General features: G+C 33.6%; 1 protein-coding gene and 1 long non-coding RNA gene across 3 annotated transcripts; one reads left to right on the top strand and one right to left on the bottom strand.

Annotated features, from left to right (window-relative positions):
• Positions 1-4152: 4152 nt before the first annotated feature.
• LOC127503846 (uncharacterized) lies at positions 4153-8480 on the bottom strand. 2 transcript variants are annotated; one of them, XR_007927230.1, is made up of 4 exons: positions 7848-8480; positions 7160-7366; positions 6846-7039; positions 4153-5389 (listed from the first exon to the last, which is right to left on the bottom strand). It is a non-coding gene; the product is annotated as an uncharacterized LOC127503846 (long non-coding RNA). The 2 variants fall into 2 exon arrangements; XR_007927231.1 differs by having other exon boundaries at positions 6944-7039.
• Positions 8481-21063: 12583 nt separating this feature from the next.
• Positions 21064-22434, top strand: LOC127504174 (G-protein coupled receptor 35-like). The gene has a single exon (XM_051878686.1). It carries the CDS (start codon positions 21064-21066, stop codon positions 21904-21906), a length of 843 nt encoding a protein of 280 aa, XP_051734646.1. The 3' UTR covers positions 21907-22434.
• Positions 22435-24443: the final 2009 nt, after the last annotated feature.

Below are 24443 nucleotides of genomic sequence, written 5' to 3'. Positions count from 1 at the left end.
CTCTCTGTGTCTAAGTGATGCTGTAGTTAAATTTTTTTATGCAATGCATTTTTTTGTTTTAAATTACTCAATATATCTGTTTGATATAGTACATTCTCTTCAAAATGTACAAATGACAAAACATATTATCAGTTGCTTTGGATGCAATCAGGCAATCTCACAACAACTGCATCATATAAAAGCAGCTAATACCTGCTCACTGTAAAGCACTGATTTCACTGCTTTCCAACAACATATGCATTGTTGGAGAGAAAAATCTAACATAGAAAGTCAAGGGTCAAGAGCCCAACTTAAGCAAACGCTGATCTCCTCGATGGTGGCGTCTTTTTTTTTTTCTTTTCTTTTCTTTTCTTTTCTTTTCTTTTCTTGACCAATAAACCTCTGTTAATTCTCAATTCTGTATATATGAGAAAATAAAGTCAATCTGGTTAGTAATATGTGAAGCTGGTAATGCTGTTTGTGGAGTTGTTTAATCAGATCTACAGAGATGTAACGATTTTATCTTCAGTTTTTTTTCAGTTTTTATCTAAGGCTTGTCTAAGGCTGTGACTGAAGTCAGTTGTAGTTTGATTCTGCTTGTTAACAGCAGGCGTTTATCATTATTGCTCAATCATCACTTAATTAATTGCTTAATTATTTCCATTAACTTTAACTCTGCTTCAGTGTTATTTTAACAATATTTAGAGAGGGACTAAATGTTCTCTAAGCAGACTTGATTTAACTCTGGGGATTTTGCTGTGTGTATTCTGTGTTTATTAGATGTTGTAAGTGGTTGGACATTCATTCTTCAGGTGACAATCTTCTAAAAAAAACTTGATATTTTCTTGATTTTTTTTTTTTTTTTTTTTTTTTTTTCAGTAATTTTCAGTTGCACCCTACCATTTTAATATCCAACTGACCATCAATATTAAAGCAAAGGAAATTATGTAAACATGTTTTTATATTAGCATATCTTCCTAATTCAGCAAAATAAATCCAGACAATTATTACATGACTATACTATTTCAGTCTTTCTACATCAAAACATCAAGTTTAATAGTGTTACATGCCATTTCTTTGTAATGGTTGTGCTCAAATACATAGCCGAAATAGCCTAAGTGAATTTGAATGGAAATGAATGGAAAAACAAATGCAAATAAAAAAACCAACAACAACAAAAAAACATGTTATACATCCTGGTAATAGCTGCACATGCACACTTCTGACATGGTCGTGCAGAGAAAGAGAGAGATCACTAACAGGCTTGTCCAACAGAAGGTTTTCCTCCACGATTTAGGAGATTTCATTTAAGGAAAGAGATTAAATTACGGTAAGTGGTACAATATTCAACTATTAACTATTAACGTTGCAGTCTTATTTAGGGGGAAAAAAAAAGAGAAAGATATAAATATTTGCACTGGAATGTATTGAAAATGTCATTTCAAATCTTACTTTTTTGCTTACTTGATTTGTTTGTTTCACCCATTATGTGAAGTGAAAGGACATAATAGCCCATTATAGCAATTCTGTTCTGTTAAAATGGGACTTCAAATAGCATTTTTTTTTTTTTTTAATCAGTTAGGATACTTTACGAATCTCAGTATTTTTATACAAACATAAAGATATTATTCATCATTGTTACTTTCTATCAAATATATTCACCTAATCCAGAAATCTATTTACATGCTCCATATTTTCTCCTTTTTCTATAAGTTAATGTAAAAATTATTTTTAATAATAAAAGTTTCCCAAAAGCACAGTTCATAAACAAAACATATGTAAGAGCTTGGAAACACCATTTTTGCAATGTGTATACACAAATTGTTTCGTTAGTCATTAAGTACAGTAAATAAACAAATCAAGCTGTAAAATATTTCATAAAATTAAATTTGGAATTACATGCGAAGATTCATGTGTGGTTAATCACAAAAAATTAAGTGCTGAAAAATGTGTTAAATGCAGGCACACTTTCTTTGTTTTATTATACCTTTGTTTAACAATGTTAAAATGAAAATTAGCCTAAAAACTAAAACAATAATTTGTACATGATATTCTAGGTCCCAGGAGGTTAGCAATTAGCATGACAAGGACACAAGTAAACAAAGCATTAGTAAACAAATCAAATTCTATGTTGAGTATCGAGTAGATGTGGAAAAAATTTGATCGTTATGTTTAAACCTAAAATGAAAATTGTCATCATATTCTTTTGTGGAACACAAAATGAAGATATTTTGAAGAATGGTGGTTTCAAACAACATTGGGGTGAACAAATAAAACAGACATTTTTCAAAATATCTTCTTCAAAATATCTTTTGTTCCACAGAACAATGAAATTCATACAGGTTTGGTATCACATGAGGGAGAGGATAACATTTTAATGTTTGGGTGAACTATAACTTTAAACTAGGATTATGAATCTCCAACCTTATCTTGTCCAATTTGTTTCCTAGACCTTTTACAATTTCTGTGAGCTGCTAAGCGACAGATAAGGCGATGAATAACTCATCAGTGAACTTCACCACATATGGAGCATCTGCAAACTCCACAACTCAATTCTTTGGGCCATCCAACATTCTGGACTTTTTCAGTTTCATGTTTGGTTTTCCTGCACACTCCTATGTTATATGGCTCATCATCACAGGAACAGAAAGTGGAGTTGCAACAGGATTCTTCAACCTCAATCTCTCTGTTTGTGAGCTTGGTAACTCTGTGAATTCTTTGCTCTCTATATTTGAGACTTGGATCCAAATCAAGAAATTAACAAATTTTTTAATAGGACTAGGCATCACCGGTCGTCCTCTGTTTCAGTGTCTGATGTGTGTTGAGCGTTACCTGGCAGTGGTTCATCCTGTAACCTTTCTGAAGTTCAAACCTCTCAGATATAGAGTGATCTGCTGCACTGCGGTCTGGATAATGACTCTTGGTTCTTGTTTGTTCTGCCTCTTTACTACAGGCTTGTTTTTTCATGTTTATACATGGTTCTACTCAGTGCTGTTCATCCTTTTCCTCTCCATCCAGTTGTTTTGTCTTGTGGCTGTTCTCAGAGCTCTGAAGCAGTCAGGACCAGGAGAGAGAAGGAGAGAGAGAGAGGAGGAAAACCACATGAAGAGAAGAGCATTTCATCTCATTCTTATAATTACTGTGAGCATGGGTTTTATCTATGTGCCATTTATTGTCTCAGGTTTGTTTTTCATTCTAACACATGATTTTATTCAGGAACTTTTTGATGTTGGATTATATTGTTTTATTTTGGCTGGTTTTGTTCAGCCTGTTCTTTATCTGAACCGGGCTAGAAAACCTTCCTGTTTTCGTGTTTTATAAAATATTAAGTTGCTTAGTTTTTAAATCTTTTTTCAGAGGTTTGTTGAGGGCCCCTGTTGGTTTAACTTAAAAAAGTAAGTTACCTCAAAATTTTGAGTTAATTAAAAAAAAAAAAAAAAAAAAGTTAAAAGAGTTAATACAATGAAGGTGATTGGTTTAATCAACAGAAACTCAAAATATTATGTTATCTGAACCACATGAATTATCTAAGTTGATTTGACAAAAGAAAAAAATGTTGTGATAACAAATCATGAAAATAATTTTTTACAGTGTACTGGCCCCAGCCTCCTGGTTGAGAACCACTGCAATAAATCACTTCATCAACACCCATTATAATTATTTTCCATTTCGACAATTACCCAGGAGACAACGATTATTTCATTGGACTTGAAATCTCATCATAACATATTTACTGTGTATTTAAATTTGACACTTCAAGAAATTTGCATGCCAGGTGTTCACTGCATCACACCTGTAGGTCAATTTCAAATTTTTAAAGAGTGTCTGCATGGGAAAACTAGACATTCCCTGTTCAGATAATAATTTCTTCTTCACTGTGTGTCTATTTTAGCTTATGAAGAACTCAACTTTTTATTTTTTACAGTGTTAACTTAAAAAAATAAGGCAACCAGCTGCAAAGCATTTTTGAGTTTACTCAACTTCAGTGGTCAAAGTTGTGCCAAATAATTTTTTAAAGTTCACTAAACTTATTTGATTAAGTTAATTAAATCTGTCTCAGTAAGTTCACCTAACAACCAAGCACAACTACACGTAAGCACAACTACAGAGATCCTGAAGTTCAGTAAACTCAAAAAAGCTTTGCAGCTGGTTGCCTTCATTTTTTAAGTTAACTCAACTTTTTATTTTTTAAAGTTAACTCAACTTTCTCCAATTATCCCACACAGAAACTTGTATAGACCTCCCACTGGGCATCCAAATGCATGGAGTACATACTATACAGTAAAAACAACACAAATACAACACAATACTCAACATTATAGAACATATTTATTGACGCTTGCAAAACGGCACATTTTCTGTCAGCATGAAGTTCTACAAGATCAAGATGAATTACAAAAAAAACCCAAAAAACTTAGAGGCAAAAAAAAAAAAAAATCCTCTAATCTCGTAATGCTTTTCAAAGTGCTGGCATAATACAACAACACACTTCTTTTGAAGTGCTGGAGCAAAACAATTGTTCTTAAAGTGCTATAAAGAGCAATAAACAAGACTTTTAAGTTGTAAAGGCCAAAAAAAAAAAAAAAAAAAGGAATTTATTACTCACCCTCATGTCGTTCATTTTCGGAACACAAATTAAGATATTTTTGATGAAATCCGATGGCTCGGTGAGGCCTGCATTGCCAGCAATGTTACTGCACATCTCAAGATTTCAAAACACTGCTTCATGAAGCTTCAGAGCTTTACAAATCTTTTGTTTCGAATTAGTGATTTGGATTGAGTATCAAACTATTAAACTGCTGAAATCATGTGAACTACTGATTCGATTCATAAAGTGTTTTGATATCGCCCATCACTACATATGGTTGACAAGTCGTTATTTTTTTTTTTATTTATTTTTTTTTTTTGGTGCACAAAAAGTATTTGAAGCTTTATAACAAAGTTGAACCACTGTAGTCACATGACTTGTTTTAAATATGTTTTCAGTACCTTTATGGATCTTGAGAGGTGCAGTAACATTACTGGCAACAGAGGCCTTACTGAGCCTCTGAGAAAGACATGAGGGTGAGAATTTTCATTTTTGGCTGAACTCAAAAAACAAAAAAACAAAAAACAAAACAAACAAAAAAAACAAATCAAGAATTACAACTGCTAAAACAACACTGGGCCTTACATTACAACTCAAAGCTTTTTTTTTTTTTTTTTTTGGACGTACTGTTAAGGAACAACTGTTATTGAAACAACAGGAAAAACTAATTAGTGGTTTCAAAAGTTTATTTAAGCTCTTTAGGATAGTTCAAGTTCAGAAGCACCTTACATTTGGGTTGGAATGGATGCTGGAAACATCATCTTTGATGCTTAAGATCCCCATCTTCATCCTTTTTGTGTAACTGTCTTCTGGCTCTGTGTCCTGAAGTAATAAGCAGAATAAAAACATGGTCAAAAGTCATTTTCGATTGAATTCTGCTAGACCAGTGTTTAACATCTTCTTACTCTTCCTACACATAACATCATTTGGAAAGTAAAGGTAGACAAGTTTTGAAGCTTGACCCAATTTAGTCATAGTACTAAAAAAAAAAAAACGATAAAACTGCCTGTATGTCCCAACCCCAAACAGTGCCACACTTGCAACTGTACTGTTAGACAAATATCAGCATTGATGTGATTAGCTGTGCCACTCGTTGGCAGCAGAATACACAGCTGTGCTGATCTAACACTTTTATATTGTTTAAACGTAATGCAAATGTATTGTAATGAAAATCTTAATCTTAATTTTAAATGCAATGTAATGACAAAAGTCAGGACAGTGTTGTGAAGCAGTAATTTTCCATTGTCTTTGCCTTGGTATAACACTTGGTGAATTTGTGCTATCAGATAAAATCAGACTGATCACTGAGAAAAGCTAAACTAAGATTATTCGGTAACACTTTACAACAAGATTTCATTAGTTAAAATTAGTAAACTACATTAATTAACAAACTAATAATGAACTGCACTTCCTCAGCATTTATTAATCTTTGTTAATGTTAATATCAATATTTACTGATACATTATTAAAACCGAAAGTTGGATTTGATGACAGTTAATGAACTGAAGTAACAAACGTTGAACAGTTGTTTTTTATTAAAGGGTTAGTTCACCCCAAAATGAAATTTCTGTCATTAATTACTAACCCTCATGTTGTTCCAAACTCATAAGACCTTTGTTCATCTTCAAACACAAATTAAGATATTTTTTGATGAAATCTTAGATTTTCAACCGAACGTAAATAACGCACAAGAACAAACCTCTTGCAGAAGCTCAAACGTGCTGAGTTACACACAATAATAAACCTCACTGGTTACACAGCACGTTTGAGCTTCTGCAAGAGGTTAATTCTTGTCCGTTATTTATGTTTGGTTGAGCTTATGTTCGCGGATCAATGTTTACATGTAAGTAAAGCCTAAATTAAAACTATTCATCATAAAAAGTGATCAAGTCTTTTCAGAAAATTTGGACTAAACCGCTTGATTCATATGAATCAGTTTTACAATCTCTTTATGAACTTTTTGAAGTGTCAAAGTGGTTGTAGCAAAGGCAGTCAATTGAGGGACAGAAATCTCTGATTGCATCAGAAAGATCTTCATTTGTGTTCTGAAGATGAATGGAAGTCTTACAAGTTTGGAACGACACAATGGTGAGTAATTCATGACAAAATTTTCATTTTTGGGTGAACTATCCCTTTAACTAACATTAACCATGAGCAATACATTTGTTACTGTATTTGTTACTCTTTGTTAGTTAATATTAGTTAATACATTACAATATGGTTTCATTTGTTAACAAAAGTTAAAGTGTTAACAATTATTAAATAAACTATTTTTTACCTCTACTTTGTCTCCTGCTTTCTACTCTTTTCCCTGCCTCTTGTCTGATAGAACAGTTGTTTTGGATAGTGTATGCTGATAACAACACATTTTCTTACCAGGCAGGTCTTCAGGACGTTTTCTGACTTTTCCCTCATAAACACAGGGAGCCCTTTAAGAGCTGTTGCCTTTCTTTGAGCAAGGATATCTGAGGTCTGAAAGACAAAAACAAAAAGGACATTTGACTGTGTCATATTTCTTCAAATGATTTCTAATATGGTTTAAAAATAAAAACTGAGATGGCTGACAAAAATCTTTAAAATCACATAACTCACATGAAAAATTAAAGTGCTCTTTAACTGCAGCACTCTGTTTGTGTGCTCTTATCAAATGAGATTTTAAGGCACCTACGGTTTTGAAAGTGCAGATGCAGTCAGTAACAAGCAAGGCTGCTTCCAGGATCACCCTTGATAGTGGTGATTGAGGACCTCTCTGCTAGTATACTGTGGGCAAATTTGCAAAGCTTACACTGCATTCCAAACCTATGAAAAGGAAAAAAAAAAAAATAATAATAATAATAATAATTTGAGAGGTGCAATGTTACATTTCTACAAAATTAACATTAAATGTTTAAAACAACATAAAATATTAATAAATGATGGTAACACTTTAGACTGTTTTATTAGTTAACATTAGTTCACTACTTTAGTTAACATTAACAAAGAATGAACAATATTTCTACAGCATTTATTAATCTTAATGTTAATTTCAACATTTCTTAATACATTATTAAATTAAAATGTTGTATTTGTTAACATTAGTCAATGCACTTAAGTAATATGAACGAACAGGTGGATTTTTATTGACTAACATTACAAAGATTAATAAATACTGTAACAAATGTTTTGCTCGTTGTTCATGTTATTTAATACATTAACTAATGTTAGTTAATATAAACAATAAAAGGTTAACTAGTTACTAAATTTCCCTTAATAGGAAAAAAGGAGTAGAGCGGTTACTCACACATCCTTACTTGGCCGTATTTACTGCACATGTAACGTTAGGCCTACAGTAAAATCAAAGATGACGAACATTAAAGAACAAAATTAACACCGTCTACAACACAAAATCTACTTCTATACATTTAATTTTTTTAATTGATACACTATTTGTTAACGTTAGCCTTCAGATGTTAGCAGCTAAACTGTGAAGATCGCTAACTCGACAATTGAGCTCTTTTGAAAATATAACCACGTGCTATAGAATGAGTTTACTCTTTTATGAACATATCATTGCACTTTATAATCTAGGTGTGCAGTTTATTTAGCTTAATTTCAATAATAACGTTAAAAACTCACCTCGAACAGACGCTGAAATCCATTACCTTCATCAGCGTGATTGGAGAGGGGAAACCCCGCGCGTTACCGGGACGACAGACCGCGCATGCGCAATAACAGAAAAGTTAAGCGGTCGAACTTAGAAATCAAAATATTAAGTTTTCTCAACTTAATTGTTTATATTCAGTGGACAAAGTAGCATTCAACATGCAGTTAAATAGCTTTTATAAGTAAACTCAACACTGTGCTCAAAAATTTGTCCACTTGACTTACAATTTTAAACCGAGCCAACATTTTGCAAGTTGGATTTTTTACAGTGAATAATATTACAAATCAGTGATTCTATATTTATTATAATTAGTGCATTCTGTTCAATATGTTAGAAAGTTAGTGTGTTTCACTGTTTATTTAAAGAGATCACATCACAAACAAGACTTAGTTGTACTTTTGATTACTCTACTTACACTCAGATTAAGTTTGCTGCAAGTCTGTCAATTGTTTATCCAATAAAATACTTAATCATTGACCCTGTGTTACCATTTCCATATACTGCTTATTACTAAAGATGTGAATTGGTTAAATGTTTTGTGGGAATGATGAACAATTTTAAATTCAGTAGTCTTTTTGAAACTTACTTTTTTTTTTCTTTATATATTTGAATATGCCATGTTTTATGTGACATGAAACAGATGAAGTCATACACACATATTCTTCTGACTATTCAAAACACAGCTCAGATATTTATATGCGTTCAGAGAGACTGGACATTCACTCTTCAGGTACTACTCAGGTACTACTAGGTAACTCCTCTTAAAACACATTACATTTTCAGTTTAAACATAGGGAAAGTACTCTAATATTATTAATTGTGAAGTTTTAATGAAAAAGAAATAATAGAACCCATTTGCTGTGCTGTATTAAACTCCATTCATCTAATTTGGAGCATTCTGTGAGAACCTGTGACTGTGTGTGCTTGAGACAAATGACAGATGAGTATCATTTTAAGATTTTTTACACTGTTTACATCTTCAAAGTTGTGCTTTAAAGATATGAGGCCCATTTGGATATTCTGTTCTGTTAAAATGGGACAGCAGCTTTTGATAAAAATCAGATGCTCTGCAAATCTTAACAATCTTGCCATGAAGATATTTTTAAGCTGTAAACTCAGTGTACAAATGTAGGCTCATGTATATGTTAACATTTTTTTTTTTTTTTTTATTTTTCCATAGAACACATTGAGATTTTGAGTAGAGAAAGAAGGAAGAGATGAATAATTGTACAGTGGACTTTGCCACACCTGGAGCATCTACATTCTCCACAACTCAGTCCATTGGGCCAATGAAAATTTTGGATTTTTGTCTGCACAGCTTTAATTTCCTGTTTGGTCTTCCTACACACTCTTATGTTTTATGGCTCATCATGACAGGAACAAGAAGTGGAGTTGCATCAGAGATCTTCAACCTCAATCTGTCTGTTTGTGAGATTACCAGCTGTCTGAACATTTTGGTCCACGTACTTGAGCGTTGGTTTTTAAATCTTAAGACACTGAGATATTTTATGTTAGGACTCACCGCCACTGGTCGTCCTCTGTTTCAGTGTCTGATGTGTGTTGAGCGTTACCTGGCAGTGGTTCATCCTGTAACCTTTCTGAAGTTCAAACCTCTCAGATATAGAGTGATCTGCTGCACTGTGGCCTGGATATTCACTCTTGGATCCTGTTTGTGCTGCATGTTTACTATAGTCTCGTGTAATTTTTTTTATTATGTATGTTTCTACTCTATTCAGTTTCTACTCTTCTTCTCCATCCAGTTGTTTTGTCTTGTGGCTGTTCTCAGAGCTCTGAAGCAGTCAGGACCAGGAGAGAGAGGGAGAGCGAGAAAGGAGGAAAACCACATAAAGAGAATAGCGTTTTATCTCATTCTAATAACTAATGTGAGCTTGACTTTTATGTATATGCCTTTTGCTATCTCAGGATTGACTTATGTTCTGACTAATCTGTATTATCAGGAATCTTTTACTTTAAGTTTTTTTTTGTATCTACTCGCTGGTTTTGTTCAGCCTTTTCTTTATCTGAACCGGGTTGGAAAACTCTCATTCAATTGTTTCGTTTTTAGAAATTAAACATGTTAGTACAAGTGAAGAAGCTTCACACATGGCTTCTGTACTGTCTTCACAGTGTAAAGCGGCTCAGAACATGTTAGTGTGACTTTCATTCATTGTTTATCTAGACTTGATTGTCTGTCCTGATTGTTCTTTTTCCCATAAAGATTATGTTTATTCAGAATGTGATTATCAAATATGTTTTTTTTTTTTTATAAGTGTTTGCTATAGATTATCCGTTTATCCAATAAAATGCTTCTTCAATGACATAGTGTCACTTTTCTCATATTGAGGGTTTCCACAAATTGCTGCATTCAATTTTGACATCCTAAAGATTTACTTGAAATGTGACTATTTTAAAATGTAACTCTTACATCTAATGCTACAAAAAAAAAAAAAAAAAAAAAAGAAGAAGATGTAGAAAACAAAAAAGAAGTACTGTTTATAATATTGATATGCTATAGTATAGTGGCTATACTAATGCTGCTTCCTAGAAATGTGCATTGATGAAAGTCAGTGACTGGCTATCAGTGCATGTTTAGTTTGATATATGAACTTTTTTAACCTTGTATTTGTTTGCATTATATATTTGCATTTCTAATGTTTCATGTGATGTGTAGCAGATAAAATCATTCAAACATATTCTTGTAACAGCAGTGAAGTCAGTCTACAAAACACAGCACAGAGATTTACACACATTCACAGAGACTGGACATTCACTCTTCAGGTGACTAATTCCTCTTAAAAACTTATGGCATTTTCTATATGAAAGTAGAATACGTAATCTAAAACTATGTGAACTCTTTTTTTTTTTAGTGTTTTGGTAATTTGAATTTAAATTGGGGCTTATAGAAGTATATAATAGAATGTATTTCAAATTTGCCATTTTTGACAACGTTTCATTCAGTCTGAATTATGTGAAGTTTGTTAGTTTAATGCTGATAAACTGACAGATATAATGGGACCCGTTGCTGAGATTGACCCATTTACTGCTGTATTAAACTTCATTCAACTCATTTTGAGCGTTCTTTGTGAACCTGAGACTGTGTGTGAGACAAATGACAGATGAGTATCATTTTGAGCTTTTTTACATTGTTTACATCTTAAAAGTTGTGCTTGAAAGGTATGTGGCCCGTTTTAGCTGTTCTATTCTGTTAAAATGGCTTTTGATAAAATCAGATGCTCTGCAAATCTTAGCATTTTTATGCAGACCGTGAATATATCATTCAAAATGTTTTACTTTATGATGTGTATTTGTGTCTATTAAATATTCATGTAATCATCCTGGGACCCAGTAATTAATTTATGTGCTCTCTATTTCCGTGAGACTTTAGGCTAATACACTAATTATTATTTTTTGTTGTTGTATTTACGTTTCCCTAAAAATTCAAAACTCTGCATGCAAATTTAGGTTCATGTAGCCTGTTCTCATTTATTTATTTATTTATTTCCCCATAGAGATGAATAACTGTACAGTGAACTTCGCCACACCTGAAGCATCTACATTCTCCACAACTCAGTCCATTGGGCTAATGAAAATTTTGGATTTTTGTCTGCACAGCTTCAGTTTCCTCTTTGGTCTTCCTACACACTCTTATGTTTTATGGCTCATCATGACAGGAACAGGAAGTGGAGTTGCATCAGAGTTCTTCATCCTCAATCTGTCTGTTTGCGAGATTGCCAGCTGTCTGAACATTTGGGTCTATGTAATTGATTATTGGTTTTCAAGTTTCATGACATTACTATATTTTATCTTAGGGCTAGGCATCACTGGTCGTCCTCTGTTTCAGTGTCTGATCTGTGTTGAGCGTTACCTGGCAGTGGTTCATCCTGTAACCTTTCTGAAGTTCAAACCTCTCAGATATAGAGTGATCTGCTGCACTGTGGCCTGGATAATCACTCTTGGATCCTGTTTGTGCTGCGTGTTTACTATAGTCTCATGTAAATTTTATATTTATGTATGCTGCTTTTCGATTCAGTACCTACTCTTCTTCTCCATCCAGTTGTTTTTCCTGGTGGCTGTTCTCAGAGCTCTGAAGCAGTCAGGACCAGAGAGAGAGGGAGAGAGAAAGAGCAGAAAAACCACATGAAGAGAAGAGCTTTTTATCTCATTCTAATAATTACTGTGAGTTTGGCTATTATCTATATGCCATTTGCTATCTCTGGATTGTATTACATTCTGACTAATCTGTATTTTCAGGAATCATTTACATTTGGATTTTTTTGTTATCTACTTGCTGGTTTTGTCCAGCCTTTTCTTTATCTGAACCGGGTTGGAAAACTCTCCTGTTTTAAATAAAACATTCAATTGTTTAGTTTTGAAAAGTTAAACCACTACACTTCTTTCTTTAACATTTATTTCTGAGTGGAAGGTTTCTGTTTTTCTTATGTTAGTGTTTGTGACACCAGAATAATTTAATAGATTTAATGAAATGTGGCTTATCTACTGTCTTTGCTGCGTAAAGTGGCTCAGAACATGTTACTGTGACTTTCTGTCATTATCTGTTTATTTAGAATAACATACAGCTACAAACTGTCTTATAGTTGTACATTGTACATTTTTGTGTGTTTTTTACAGATATAGTTATTATGAGAGGTTACTGTAGATTATGCAATAAAACACTTCATCAATGACACAGTGTCACTTTTCCCATATTGAAGATTTCCATTGAGATTGATGCATTCAATTTTGGCATCCTAAATATTTACTATAAACGTGACGATTGAAAAATGCAGCTCTTCTATTGGTAGTATAATTCAGAAGTTGAACAGACTAGTCGACTTTAATGCTCTGCCATGTCGCTTTGAAGGATTATTTCACTTTAAAATGAAAATTACCCCAAGGTTTACTCACCCTCAAGCCATCCTAGGTGTATATTACTTTCTTCTTTCTAATGAACACAATTGAAGTTATATTAATAAATATCCTAATGCGTCCGAGCTTTATAATAGCAGTGAATGGGACCAACGAGTATGAAGCTCAAGAAAGTGCATCCATCCATTATAAACATACTCCACACGGCTCCAATGGGGGTTGATAAAGGCCTTCTGAAGCAAAGCGATGCATTTGTGTGAGAAAATCATCTATATTTAACAAGTTGAATAGTGAAATATCTAGCTTCCGCCAGACCGCCTTCCGTATTCAACTTACGAAAATAGCAGAACTGACGTTGCGTCAGTTAAGCTTTTTTTGTAAGTTGAATAGGGTGTAGGACATAGCGTAAGCGTTTTGAACTGCGAAAGGCATTACACTTTCTTTGTAAGTTGAATACGGAAGGTGGTCTGGTGGAAGCTAGATATTTCACTTCATAACTTGTTAAATATGGATATTTTTCTTTCTTTCTCACTTTCTTCAGCTTCATACTCGTTGGTCCCGTTCACTGCCATTATAAAGCTTGGATGCATCAGTATATTTATTAATATAACTCTAATTATGTTCACCAGAAAAAAGAAAGTCATATACACCTAGAATGGCTTGAGGGTAAATAAAGCTTGGGGTAATTTTCATTTTAAAGTGAGTTACTCCTTTAAGCTTGACGTTGACTAGTCGCTGATCATGGCCAACAGAGGGCGCAACAGGATAAGAAATCTTTGAAGTCCAATTTTACTCTCCATTTCCAAACATTAAAATGACAAATAAATGCATAATCCGAGAAAGCGCAACAAGCTATGTTTAATTATGCCAGCTGGATGCTCAATATTGATCGGGTGAATGCACGTTTTAAACAGCTTAGTGTACGGGTAAGTTAATCGCCATTCTAAGCTCAAACACACAGACAGTAGGGTATAGCTCGCATCCCAGACAGCAACATAGTGTGGCCCAGATCTGGCCCACATCTGGTACATATGGATTACATGCAGACCAAATGCGGGCCAGATCTGGGCCGACACTGTGTTGCTGTTAGGGATGTCATGTCCAGATCATGCACACGCGGAAACATTTAGTAGCGCATAAATGTATTGTCAACACTGTTCTATGATTTATCAATAAAATAGCTTAGAAACTGAAAAGTTCTAGCATACAGCCCACACAGCAACATAGTGTGGCCCAAATCCGGGCCACATCTGGTTCATGTGAATTACTCATGGACCAGATGTGGGCCGAATCTGGGCCGACAGTATGTTGCTTTCAGGGTGTATTTCTTAGAAACTAAAACCCACAGCTTCACTATTAGTAGAGAGAGGCTGACAGGTAGAATTAATTAACACATGCAATCACTCTCTCATTAATGTATTCATATATATAAAGTTTACTGCACTACTTTATCTGTATCTGATTTAGAACGAGCAGAAATATGAGAATGACCCAAAGACAAAAGAATTGATAAAAAAAAAAAAAAAAAAAAAACCTGTTATGTAGTAATGATAGCCTTGTGGGCAGCACTGTGCCACATGCCACAGCCTTGCACAAGCTTAAAGCTTACATTTACATGATATACTTACATATTGATGTGTGATTTGTCTTTTTGTATTCTTATAACAGCTATGAAGTCAGTCTACTGAACAGAACATAGTTTTATACACATACAGAGAGACTGGACATTCACTCTTCTGGTGACAAATTCCTCTTAAACTTGATATTTTCTGTATGAAATTAGCTTGTGAGAGTAAACACTTGATTGTTTTTGTTAATAAAATATCAGACTTATTTTTATTGGACTCCGAGGCCTGGTTTCACAGAGAGGGCTTAGATTAAGCCAGGATTAGGCCTTTGTTCAATTAGGACATTTAAGAAGCTTTTATAAACATGCCTTAGGAAAAACAAACAAACAAACAAACAAAACATTTCTGGTGTGCATCTTGAGACAAAACAATGACACTGAGATATTTTAAGACATGTCAGTGCAAGTTGCTTTCAGTTAAAACAGCTCAAACATGCATTTTAGTCAGGGACTTAAGCCTTGTCTGTGAAACCAGAGCCAGATGTATAGAATGTATTGTACCATCAAATCATACTTTTGTTAATTTATTTTGATTTACTTCAGTCGTGATATGAATTATGTTAATTTATATTTTAGAATGGTAAAACAACGAATGTAATGGATCCTTTTTCTGAGACTGACCCTTTGCTAAACTTGCTAAACTAACATAAACTTAATTCAACTCATATTAAGCATTCTGTGTGAATTCTATGCGTGCCTGAGACATGAGATGAGTACCAAACTGAGTATCTGAGTCTTTAAAAGGTGTATTTGAAAGAACTTTAGTCCTTCAGCTTCGGTATTCTGTTCTGTTAAATATGGAACCAGAGTGAAAATTCAGTATTTTTATGCAGACCATTTTCATTCATGCAATGCTCCTTTATTATATTCATATGATCCTCTGAGGATCCATAAATTCATTAATGTGCTCTGTATTTCTAAGTGTCTTCAAGTTCATTTATAAATTAATGAATTATGTTTGTATAATACAATTCATAAGCAATTAAACATTTTTATTAAATTATTAAATCTTTAAAAACTGAATTCTTAAAATTTACCTAACATCACCCTACACTTTTCCCCCCATAGATCATGGTTGCAATAGTATTAAAGTCCCCCTGCAGTCAATAATCACTCCAACTCAGACTACCTGATCCTCTCGGTCAACTGTAGTAAACGCTACACAATGACAAGTGGAAATGATGGTTTAATTCAACCATATATGTTTGAACCAAAAACTGATTCAGAAGTGGAGGAGTGAATTATATAGGGTCGTCTACAAGTTGATTTATCAGAATGGTAACACGTTTTATGTAACACTTTCTACAACATCAGACACATAACGGTAATTGACACATTTTTGTGAGCTTTTGGACTGAGAGATAAACAAGGAGAAGATGAGAAACTCTACAGTGAACTTCACATCTGAAAATTTACCATATAATTTAACAAACCTGGACATGTGTGTTTACAGCATCAATGTCTTGTTTGGTCTTCCTACACAGCAAAATCCACAGAGTTAACTTAACTCTGTTCAGAGTACATTTGGTCCCTCTCTAAATAGTGTTAAAATAACACTGAAGCAGAGTTAAAGTTAATGAGATAATTAAGCAATTAATTAAGTGATGATTGGGCATTAGTGATGAACACCTGCTTTTAACAAGCAGAATGACTGAAGAAAAGAGAAACACAAGAACTACAACTGACTTCAGTCACAGCCTTAGATGAAATCAACTGAAGATAAAAATTGTGAAATCTCTGAAGATCTGATTAAACAACTCCACAAACAGCATTTTGATTCAGGAGATATGTACAAGTGCTTGTTGTGAAACACTATTACAGTTGCTCAAACACAAACTATTTTATAGACATAAAAGTGTCAAGAGCCCAAATAAAACAAACCTTGACCACCATGATGGTGGCATAATTTTTTGACCAATAAAACACCAACATCTAAACCGCTGTTAATTCTCAATAAGAACTTCTTTAGACGTCTGACAGAAATAAAGTCAATCTGGTTAGTAATAAGTGAATCCGATATTTTAATCAGATCTTGAGAGATTTAATGTCTTTTATCTACAGTTGATTTCATCTAAGGCTGTGGCTGAAGTCAGTTGTAGTTCTTGTGTTTCTCTTCAGTGATTCTGCTTGTTAAGAGCAGGTGTTCATCATTAATGTTCAATCATCACTTAAGTAATTGCTTAATTATCTGATTAACTTGAACTCTGCTTCATTGTTACTTTAACACTATTTAGAGAGGGACCATATGTACTCTGAGCAGAGCTGATTTAATTCTGGGGATTTTACTGTGTACACACTCCTATGTGATCTAGGTCATCATCACAGGAACAGGAAATGGAGTTGCATCTGAGTTTTTCAACCTCAATCTCTCTTTTTGTGAGAGTAGTACCTGTCTGAACTCTTTGTTGACTATAATTTCTTACTATTCTTGGTTTTCTAATCTTTCAAAATCAGCAAGTTTTTTATTAGGACTATTCGTCACTGGTCGTCCTGTGTTTCAGTGTCTGATCTGTGTTGAGCGTTACCTGGCAGTGGTTCATCCTGTAACCTTTCTGAAGTACAGACCGCTCAGATATAAAGTGATCTGCTCTTCTGCGGCCTGGATAATTATTCTTGGATCTGTTTGTTCAGCATGTTTATGGCAAACCAAGTTAATTTTTATATTTACATATACTTTTACTCGATTCAGTTCATTGTCTTCTTCTCCATCCAGTTGTTTTGTCTTGTGGCTGTTCTCAGAGCTCTGAAGCAGTCAGGACCAGGAGAGAGAGGAAGATTGAGAGGTAGAGAGGAGGAAAACCACATGAAGAGAAGGGCATTTTATCTCATTCTAATAACTCCTGTTACCATGTTTGTTATATATATGCCATTTATTATCTCAGGATTCTCTTTTATTTTTTCACATCTGTTTATTGTGGACATTTTTTTCTTTTGTTTTGTTTTATTCTGGCTGGTTTTGTTCAGCCTGTTCTTTATCTTCATGGGAAAGAAAACTTTCCTGCCTTTGTTCTTCATAAAATATCCAGTTAATTTAATTCTATTAAGTTCATTTACTGGACATTTTCCAGTATGGAAAATATTTCCAAAATGTCCTTTTAATAGCTTGCTTTATTTATTTAGTTTTTAACTTATAATTTCAAATTCATTTTCTAAAAACATGCTAATTTGAACCTGTATGTAAGAAAAAAAAAAAGTCGTTTAAGAACTTCTCACTGAAAGGTTCTTTGGGGAGGCTAAAATAGTACTTATATCTAATACTCACTGTGAAAAATACTATTTGGAACCTTTATTTTTATGAGTGTAGGCCATTATTCATTAGTACACAATCAAATCAACTTTTTTTTTTAGTTGCATTTTATCACAAAAAAAATATTAAATTGTTTTCAATGTAAATAAAGTGTATAATAATTAGAAAATGTGATATGTGCTTAACTTGTTTTTACACAATATTATGTTGCTTCTTGGGCCCTGTCCCAAATGGAAGCCTAAGCCCTCACAATCTTCCTCTGAGTCCACACTTTCATGGCGTAATTCTGTTTTGACTGTTGGATATAGTCTGCTGTGGAGCTAGATTCGAGAGAGAGAGAGAGAGAGAGAGAGAGAGAGAGAGAGAGAGAGAGAAGAAGATTACTATGGAGCTAATATTGTGCCATTATTAAACAAACAAATCTAGCATTTTGCAAATAAACACAATCTGCTTTGCAAAGGAAAACTCGACTCGCAAACAAACAGAAAGTGATGTGCAAATACAAATGTCAGTTTGAGCGAAATCGCAGAGGAGTAACAAATATATGTATTGTGTTTTACAAATATAAATAAATGAGCCTACATCATATTTCACAAATGAATACGAAGCATCCTACAAATGGCATGTAACCTTTGAACAAATACCAAATCTAGTGCATACATACGCACACCTGTCTGTTACGTTTGTAAGACACTTGCCTTTTTATGAGATCTCTCAGCTTGATTTTCTCACAAATGTGTCCAGGCAGATTTTCTCACAAATGCAGTTGAGCAACTTCCTCTTCCAAAACAGGTTGGCGCTTTGCTATCGGTCAGTTTACGCTAGTGTCCAGGGAGAAGCCTTACAAGCCATTTGTAGGATGGTTTGTATTTATTTGTGAAATATGATGTATAGGCTCATTTATTTATTTGTAAAACACAATATATTTATTTGTTACTCCTCTGCGTTTTCGCTCAAACTGACATTTGTATTTGCACATCACTTTCTGTTTGTTTGCGAGTCGAGTTTTCCTTTGCAGAGCAGATTGTGTTTGTTTGCAAAATGCTGGATTTGTTTGTTTAATAATTGCGCAATATATTAGCTCCTTAGATTAATGGTCTGCATCTTGAGACGAAACACTGGCACTGATACATTTTAAGATAAGTTGCTTTCAGTTAAACCAGCTCAAACATGCATTTTAGTCTGTGACTAGGCTTAAGCCTTTGTCTGTGAAACCGGGGGGAAATGTATTAGCTTAAGCCTTATGTCAATTTCAAGGGAAAACATAACTCTTTGTAACTTAAAGACCTCTGATTGGCCATTGTGTTCAAGAAATCAACAGATATGTTTTTGATTGGCTACAACAACAGAAAAAGCAAAATCACCTTTTTAATGGAGAAAATGACTGGCAACCAGGCTTTATCCTCACCTAAGCAATGTCTTTCATAGAGAGATTCCCCATTAACTCTACAGCATTGCCTATCTTGCATTTAACACTTTAAAAAAAAATGTGTTGCAGATGTTAAATATGTTGCACCTGTTCAGGCCAGTTTTAGATTTATGAATATTGTTTGAGAAGTCTGATTATGTGTCAAAATAAGATTATATAACAATCATTGTGTTTGTGTTAACCTTTGTATTGATGTTATAATTGTCAGTTGATAAATGTTATTCAAATGCTTGGTGAACAAAATCAATCTTAATCAAAATAAGCCAGTCATGTTTGATTAAATACAAAACAAAATGTGAAAACATGGTTATGGAGTGTAATTTCTCCAAAGAGATGTATGATTCATTAGATAATCAAGGCTTTTAAAAATAAATTTAATTTTACAGGTAATGGTCTGTCAATATACAGTAAAATACATGTCGTTTTACAGATATTTGCTGTAGTTTAAATAAATGGTAATATACCATACGACACAATGCATTCTGGGTAATATTTGCTGCTTTCAAGAAATAGCCTACAGCAGTAAAACGTAAATTAGCAGCGCTCAAATTTGACACTCAGAGGCTGTGTCCCAAACCACACCCTATACCCTCATTCACTATTCCCTGCATTAGTTTAGTAATAAAGTCCACTTGAGATTATGTGTGAATTACACTGATGAACACCTCCTGTTAACAAGCAGAATCAGTGAAGGAAAGAGAAACACAAGAACTACAGCTGAGGAACAGTGCAAGGAACAAGGGACAAGTCTTTATTAATTGAGTCTTAATTATCTCTCCCTTTTATCATAATTTGTATGAAAAGTAATAAAAGTTGTTAGTGATTTACAGCCACTATTGTTGATTTCAGCTGGAAACTGCAATTCATTTTATATGTAAGTTTTTTGGAGTTTTGCAAAACTTTAGGTAGAGTTTGTCAAGAGAGTCCAGTATGCAGCTTCCACATTGAACTAAAATGCATTTTTTATTCCTGTTTACACAGGTTTTTACAAATACCATCTTTTTCATATTCATTTTTTTTTTTTACATCAATATTTGCATAGATGTTTTATGTGAAGTGCAGCAGATGAAGTCATGCACACATACTCTTGTGGCAGCTGCGATGTCAGTCTACAAAACACAGCACAGATTTATACACATCCAGAGAGACTGGACATTCACTTTTCAGGTGATATACTTTGGATTAATTTTCTTGCTTTCAGCTATTCAGTTTTTGCTCTGAATTTTAGGTATTGTAAGGTTTATGAGCATGTAAGATGGTTTACAATCAGAGTTGAAATCTACTTGTTTAATCTAATAGCTAAAAATAAATTGTAATAGCCATTTAAGGGAATTTCCATGTGAACTGTAAAATTAAAACTGCTTTTTTATTATTATTATTATTAATAAGATAATCATTTCATGTTTGTCATTTAATATTGTATTGCATTCATGTTTTTCTGTTATTTAGACATTGTATTGTGAATTAATGCATTAAAATGACCTCTAATATTAGACATTTAATATTGAAACATTCCATATTATGTGTAATTACACACTTTTTGAAAACTTTTAAATTCAATGCATGACAAAAACTTAACAGTTTGAATTACATTTTCACTTCTCTTTTACTGTTGAACACAGTTGCCATATTTTTTATATTTCTTGAGTTGATTTTCTGAGCTGAGAAGACAAACACAGAGGAGATGAATAACTCTACAGTGAACTTCACACCTGAAGCATCTACAAACTCCACAACTCATTCTATTGCACAACTCAATAGTTTGAACATTTGTCTATTTGGCCTCCCTTTCCTGGTTGGTGTTCCTACACACTCTTATGTTATATGGCTCATCATCACAGGAACAGGAAGAGGAGTTGCATCAGAGTTCTTCAACCTCAATCTGTCTGTTTGCGAGATTGCTAACTGTCTGAACGTTTTATTTAGTCTACTGTCATTTTTGTTTTCAAGTCTCACAAGAACAACATATTTTTTGCAAGGACTCTCTGTCACTGGTCGTCCTCTGTTTCAGTGTCTGATGTGTGTTGAGCGTTACCTGGCAGTGGTTCATCCTGTAACCTTTCTGAAGTATAAACCTCTCAGATATAGAGTGATCTGCTGCACTGCGGCCTGGATAAATACTCTTGGTTCTTGTTTGTTCTGCATGTTTAGTTTAATCTCAAATAACCTTCATGCATATACATGGTTCTACACACTGCAGTTTCTCCTCTTCCTCTCCATCCAGTTGTTTTGTCTTGTGGCTGTTCTCAGAGCTCTGAAGCAGTCAGGACCAGGAGAGAGAGGGAGAGAGAGAGGGGAGGAAAACAACATGAAGAGAAGAGCGTTTCACATCATTTTAATAACTACTGTGAGCATTGCTATTATATATTTGCCATATATAATCATAGGATTGTCTTTCGTTTCTTCACAGCTCTTTATGGTTGAACTCATTGCTTTTAGTTTCATTTGTTATATTTTTGCTGGTTTTGTTCAGCCAATTCTTTATTTCAAACGAGCTGGAAAACTGTCCTGCTTTTGCTCTCCATAAAAAAAATAAATAAATAAATAAAAAAATATAAAAAAAAAATAATATGTTATATCACTAAATACAAAAGAAAATTTGCAAGTATAAAATCATCGACTCTCCCATATACATTCAGATTACCTATATTCTGTGTGTTGTTAAAATATATTTGTACTTAATTGGACTCCATAAAATAGTCCAATGAAATTATCTTTTTTTCTTTATTAAATGTAAATTACATGTTGTAAGAGTTCAACATAAAATAACAAAAGGCAATTTTGTTCCTGTTACTGTTTTTTTTTTTTTTTTTTTTACTTTTAAGATTTGCATATCTGATGTTTTGTGATTTGATGCCTATGGAGTCATGCACATATATTCTTGTAACAGCTGTGAAGTCAGTCTCCAAAACACAGCACAGAGTTTTTTACAAATACAGACAGAGAGACTGGACATTCACTCTTCAGGTGATAAACTTTTGATTAATTTTCTTGTTTTCAGCTTAATAATATACAACATTTTTTGTAAGATGGTTTAACTTTTATAACTAAAACAGAGCAGATACCTAAAAGATTTTAAAACGAATGTGAAAGACAGTTAAAAGTAGAACAGATTAGAATTTTCATGCAGTGCTATAGGCTATGTAAGGACATTATTTGAAGTAATAGCCATTTCATGTTCTGAAGTCAAATAATATTTGATTGAATTTCTCTAAAGTTATTTGGGTCATCTTTATTCATATAGTGCTTTTTACAATACAGATTGTTTCAAAGCAGCTTTACAGTGATAACAAAAAAATAATGCAACAAAGTTTGTTTTGGCTGTACAGCAGCTCTGGAAGAAAATAGTGTTATTGTCCAGCTTAACTAAGTTCAGTGTTGATTCATTTAGTTCATTTATCTATACAGCAGCTCTGGAGAAAACAGTGACTTCATCATTCAGCTCAGTTCAGTTCTCTTATAATTGTGTCAATGCAGACAGATTAGTAATATTGTTGAATAGTAAGTGACCTGCCTAAAAATGACCTTGCCGTATATGATAGACATTTAATAATGAAACACTAATTGCAATAGTGTAGAATTACACACTGTTTGAAAACCTTCTAATTTAATAATAGAAGACGTAACATTGGCTTGTTTAATACAGTCTGAATTACATTTTCTCTTTTCCTATTGATCACAGCTGCTATATTTGTTAATCCATTTCTTGAGTTTTTGAGCTGAAAGAAAAGAAAAGAAGACATGAATAACTCTACAGTGAACTTCACCACACCTGAAACATCTACAAACTCCACAACTCAGTCCATTGGACTGATGGACGGTCTGAACATTTTTATACATGGCATCAACGTATTGTTTGGTCTTCCTACACACTCCTATGTTACATGGCTTATCATCACAGGATCAGGAGTTGCATCAGGATTCTTTAACCTCAGTCTGTCTGTTTGTGAGACTGGTAACTGTCTGGTCTCTTTGTTTTATATATTTTATTTTTGTACTAGGTTTTCACATCTAACAACATTAACAGTGTTTTTGACAGGAATAGGCATCACTGGTCGTCCTCTGTTTCATTGTCTGATTTGTGTTGAGCGTTACCTGGCAGTGGTTCATCCTGTAACCTTTCTGAAGTACAAACCTCTCAGATATAGAGTGATCTGCTGCACTGTGGCCTGGATAATCACGCTTGGATCCTGTGTGTGCTGCATCTTTACTATAGGCTTGTTTTATATGTATGTATGGTTCTACTTCATTCAGTTCCTCCTCTTCTTCTCCATCCAGTTGTTTTGTCTTGTGGCTGTTCTCAGAGCTCTGAAGCAGTCAGGACCAGGAGAGAGAGGGAGAGAGGAGGAAAATCTCATGAAAAGAAGAGCATCTCTTCTCATTGTAATAACTACTGTAAACATGATTATTTTCTATATGCCATTTACTATCTCAGGATTCTCTTTCATTCCAACACATAAGTATATTACGGAACTTTTTTCTTTGAGTTTTTTTTGTAATGTACTGATTGGTTTTGTTCAGCCTGCTCTTTATCTGCACCGGGTTGGAAAACTCTCCTGTCTTTGCTCTCCATCATTTTTTTTTTCAAATACCCTTGACAGGAAAAGTTTTAAGTTACTGTTTTACACTTGCAAATTAATTTTCCTGTTCTTCTGTACCTCAAAACATGGTAATGTGAGCCTGAGAATTCCATAATCGGGGAGCAACAACAGAAAAAGACAAATCACCCTTTTAATGGAGAAAATGACTGGCAACCAGGCTTTATCCTCACCTAAGCAATGTCTTTCATAGAGAGATTGCCCATATATTAGTTTTTCCAATAAACTGCTACATTGATAAATCAGCATTGCCTATCTTGCATTTAACACTCTAAAAAAAAAAAAAAAATGTTGCAGATGTTAAATGTGTAGCACCTGCAGTTTAGATTTATGGATATTGTTTGAGAAGTCTGATTATGTGTCTAGAAAAATACAATTATATAACAACAATTGTGTTTGTGTTAGCCTTTGTATTGATGTTATAATTGTCAGTTGATAAATGTTATTCAGATGTTGCTTGGTGAAC

This window comes from Ctenopharyngodon idella, chromosome 21 (assembly GCF_019924925.1).
Source record: "Ctenopharyngodon idella isolate HZGC_01 chromosome 21, HZGC01, whole genome shotgun sequence".
Classification (NCBI taxonomy): Eukaryota; Metazoa; Chordata; class Actinopteri; order Cypriniformes; family Xenocyprididae; genus Ctenopharyngodon; species Ctenopharyngodon idella.
This window is presented reverse-complemented; position numbering and strand designations above follow the sequence as displayed.

Excerpts from the sequence above, each read along its gene's own strand:
- LOC127504174 (XM_051878686.1), top strand. The coding sequence starts at position 21,064 with ATGAATAACTCTACAGTGAACTTCACACCTGAAGCATCTACAAACTCC.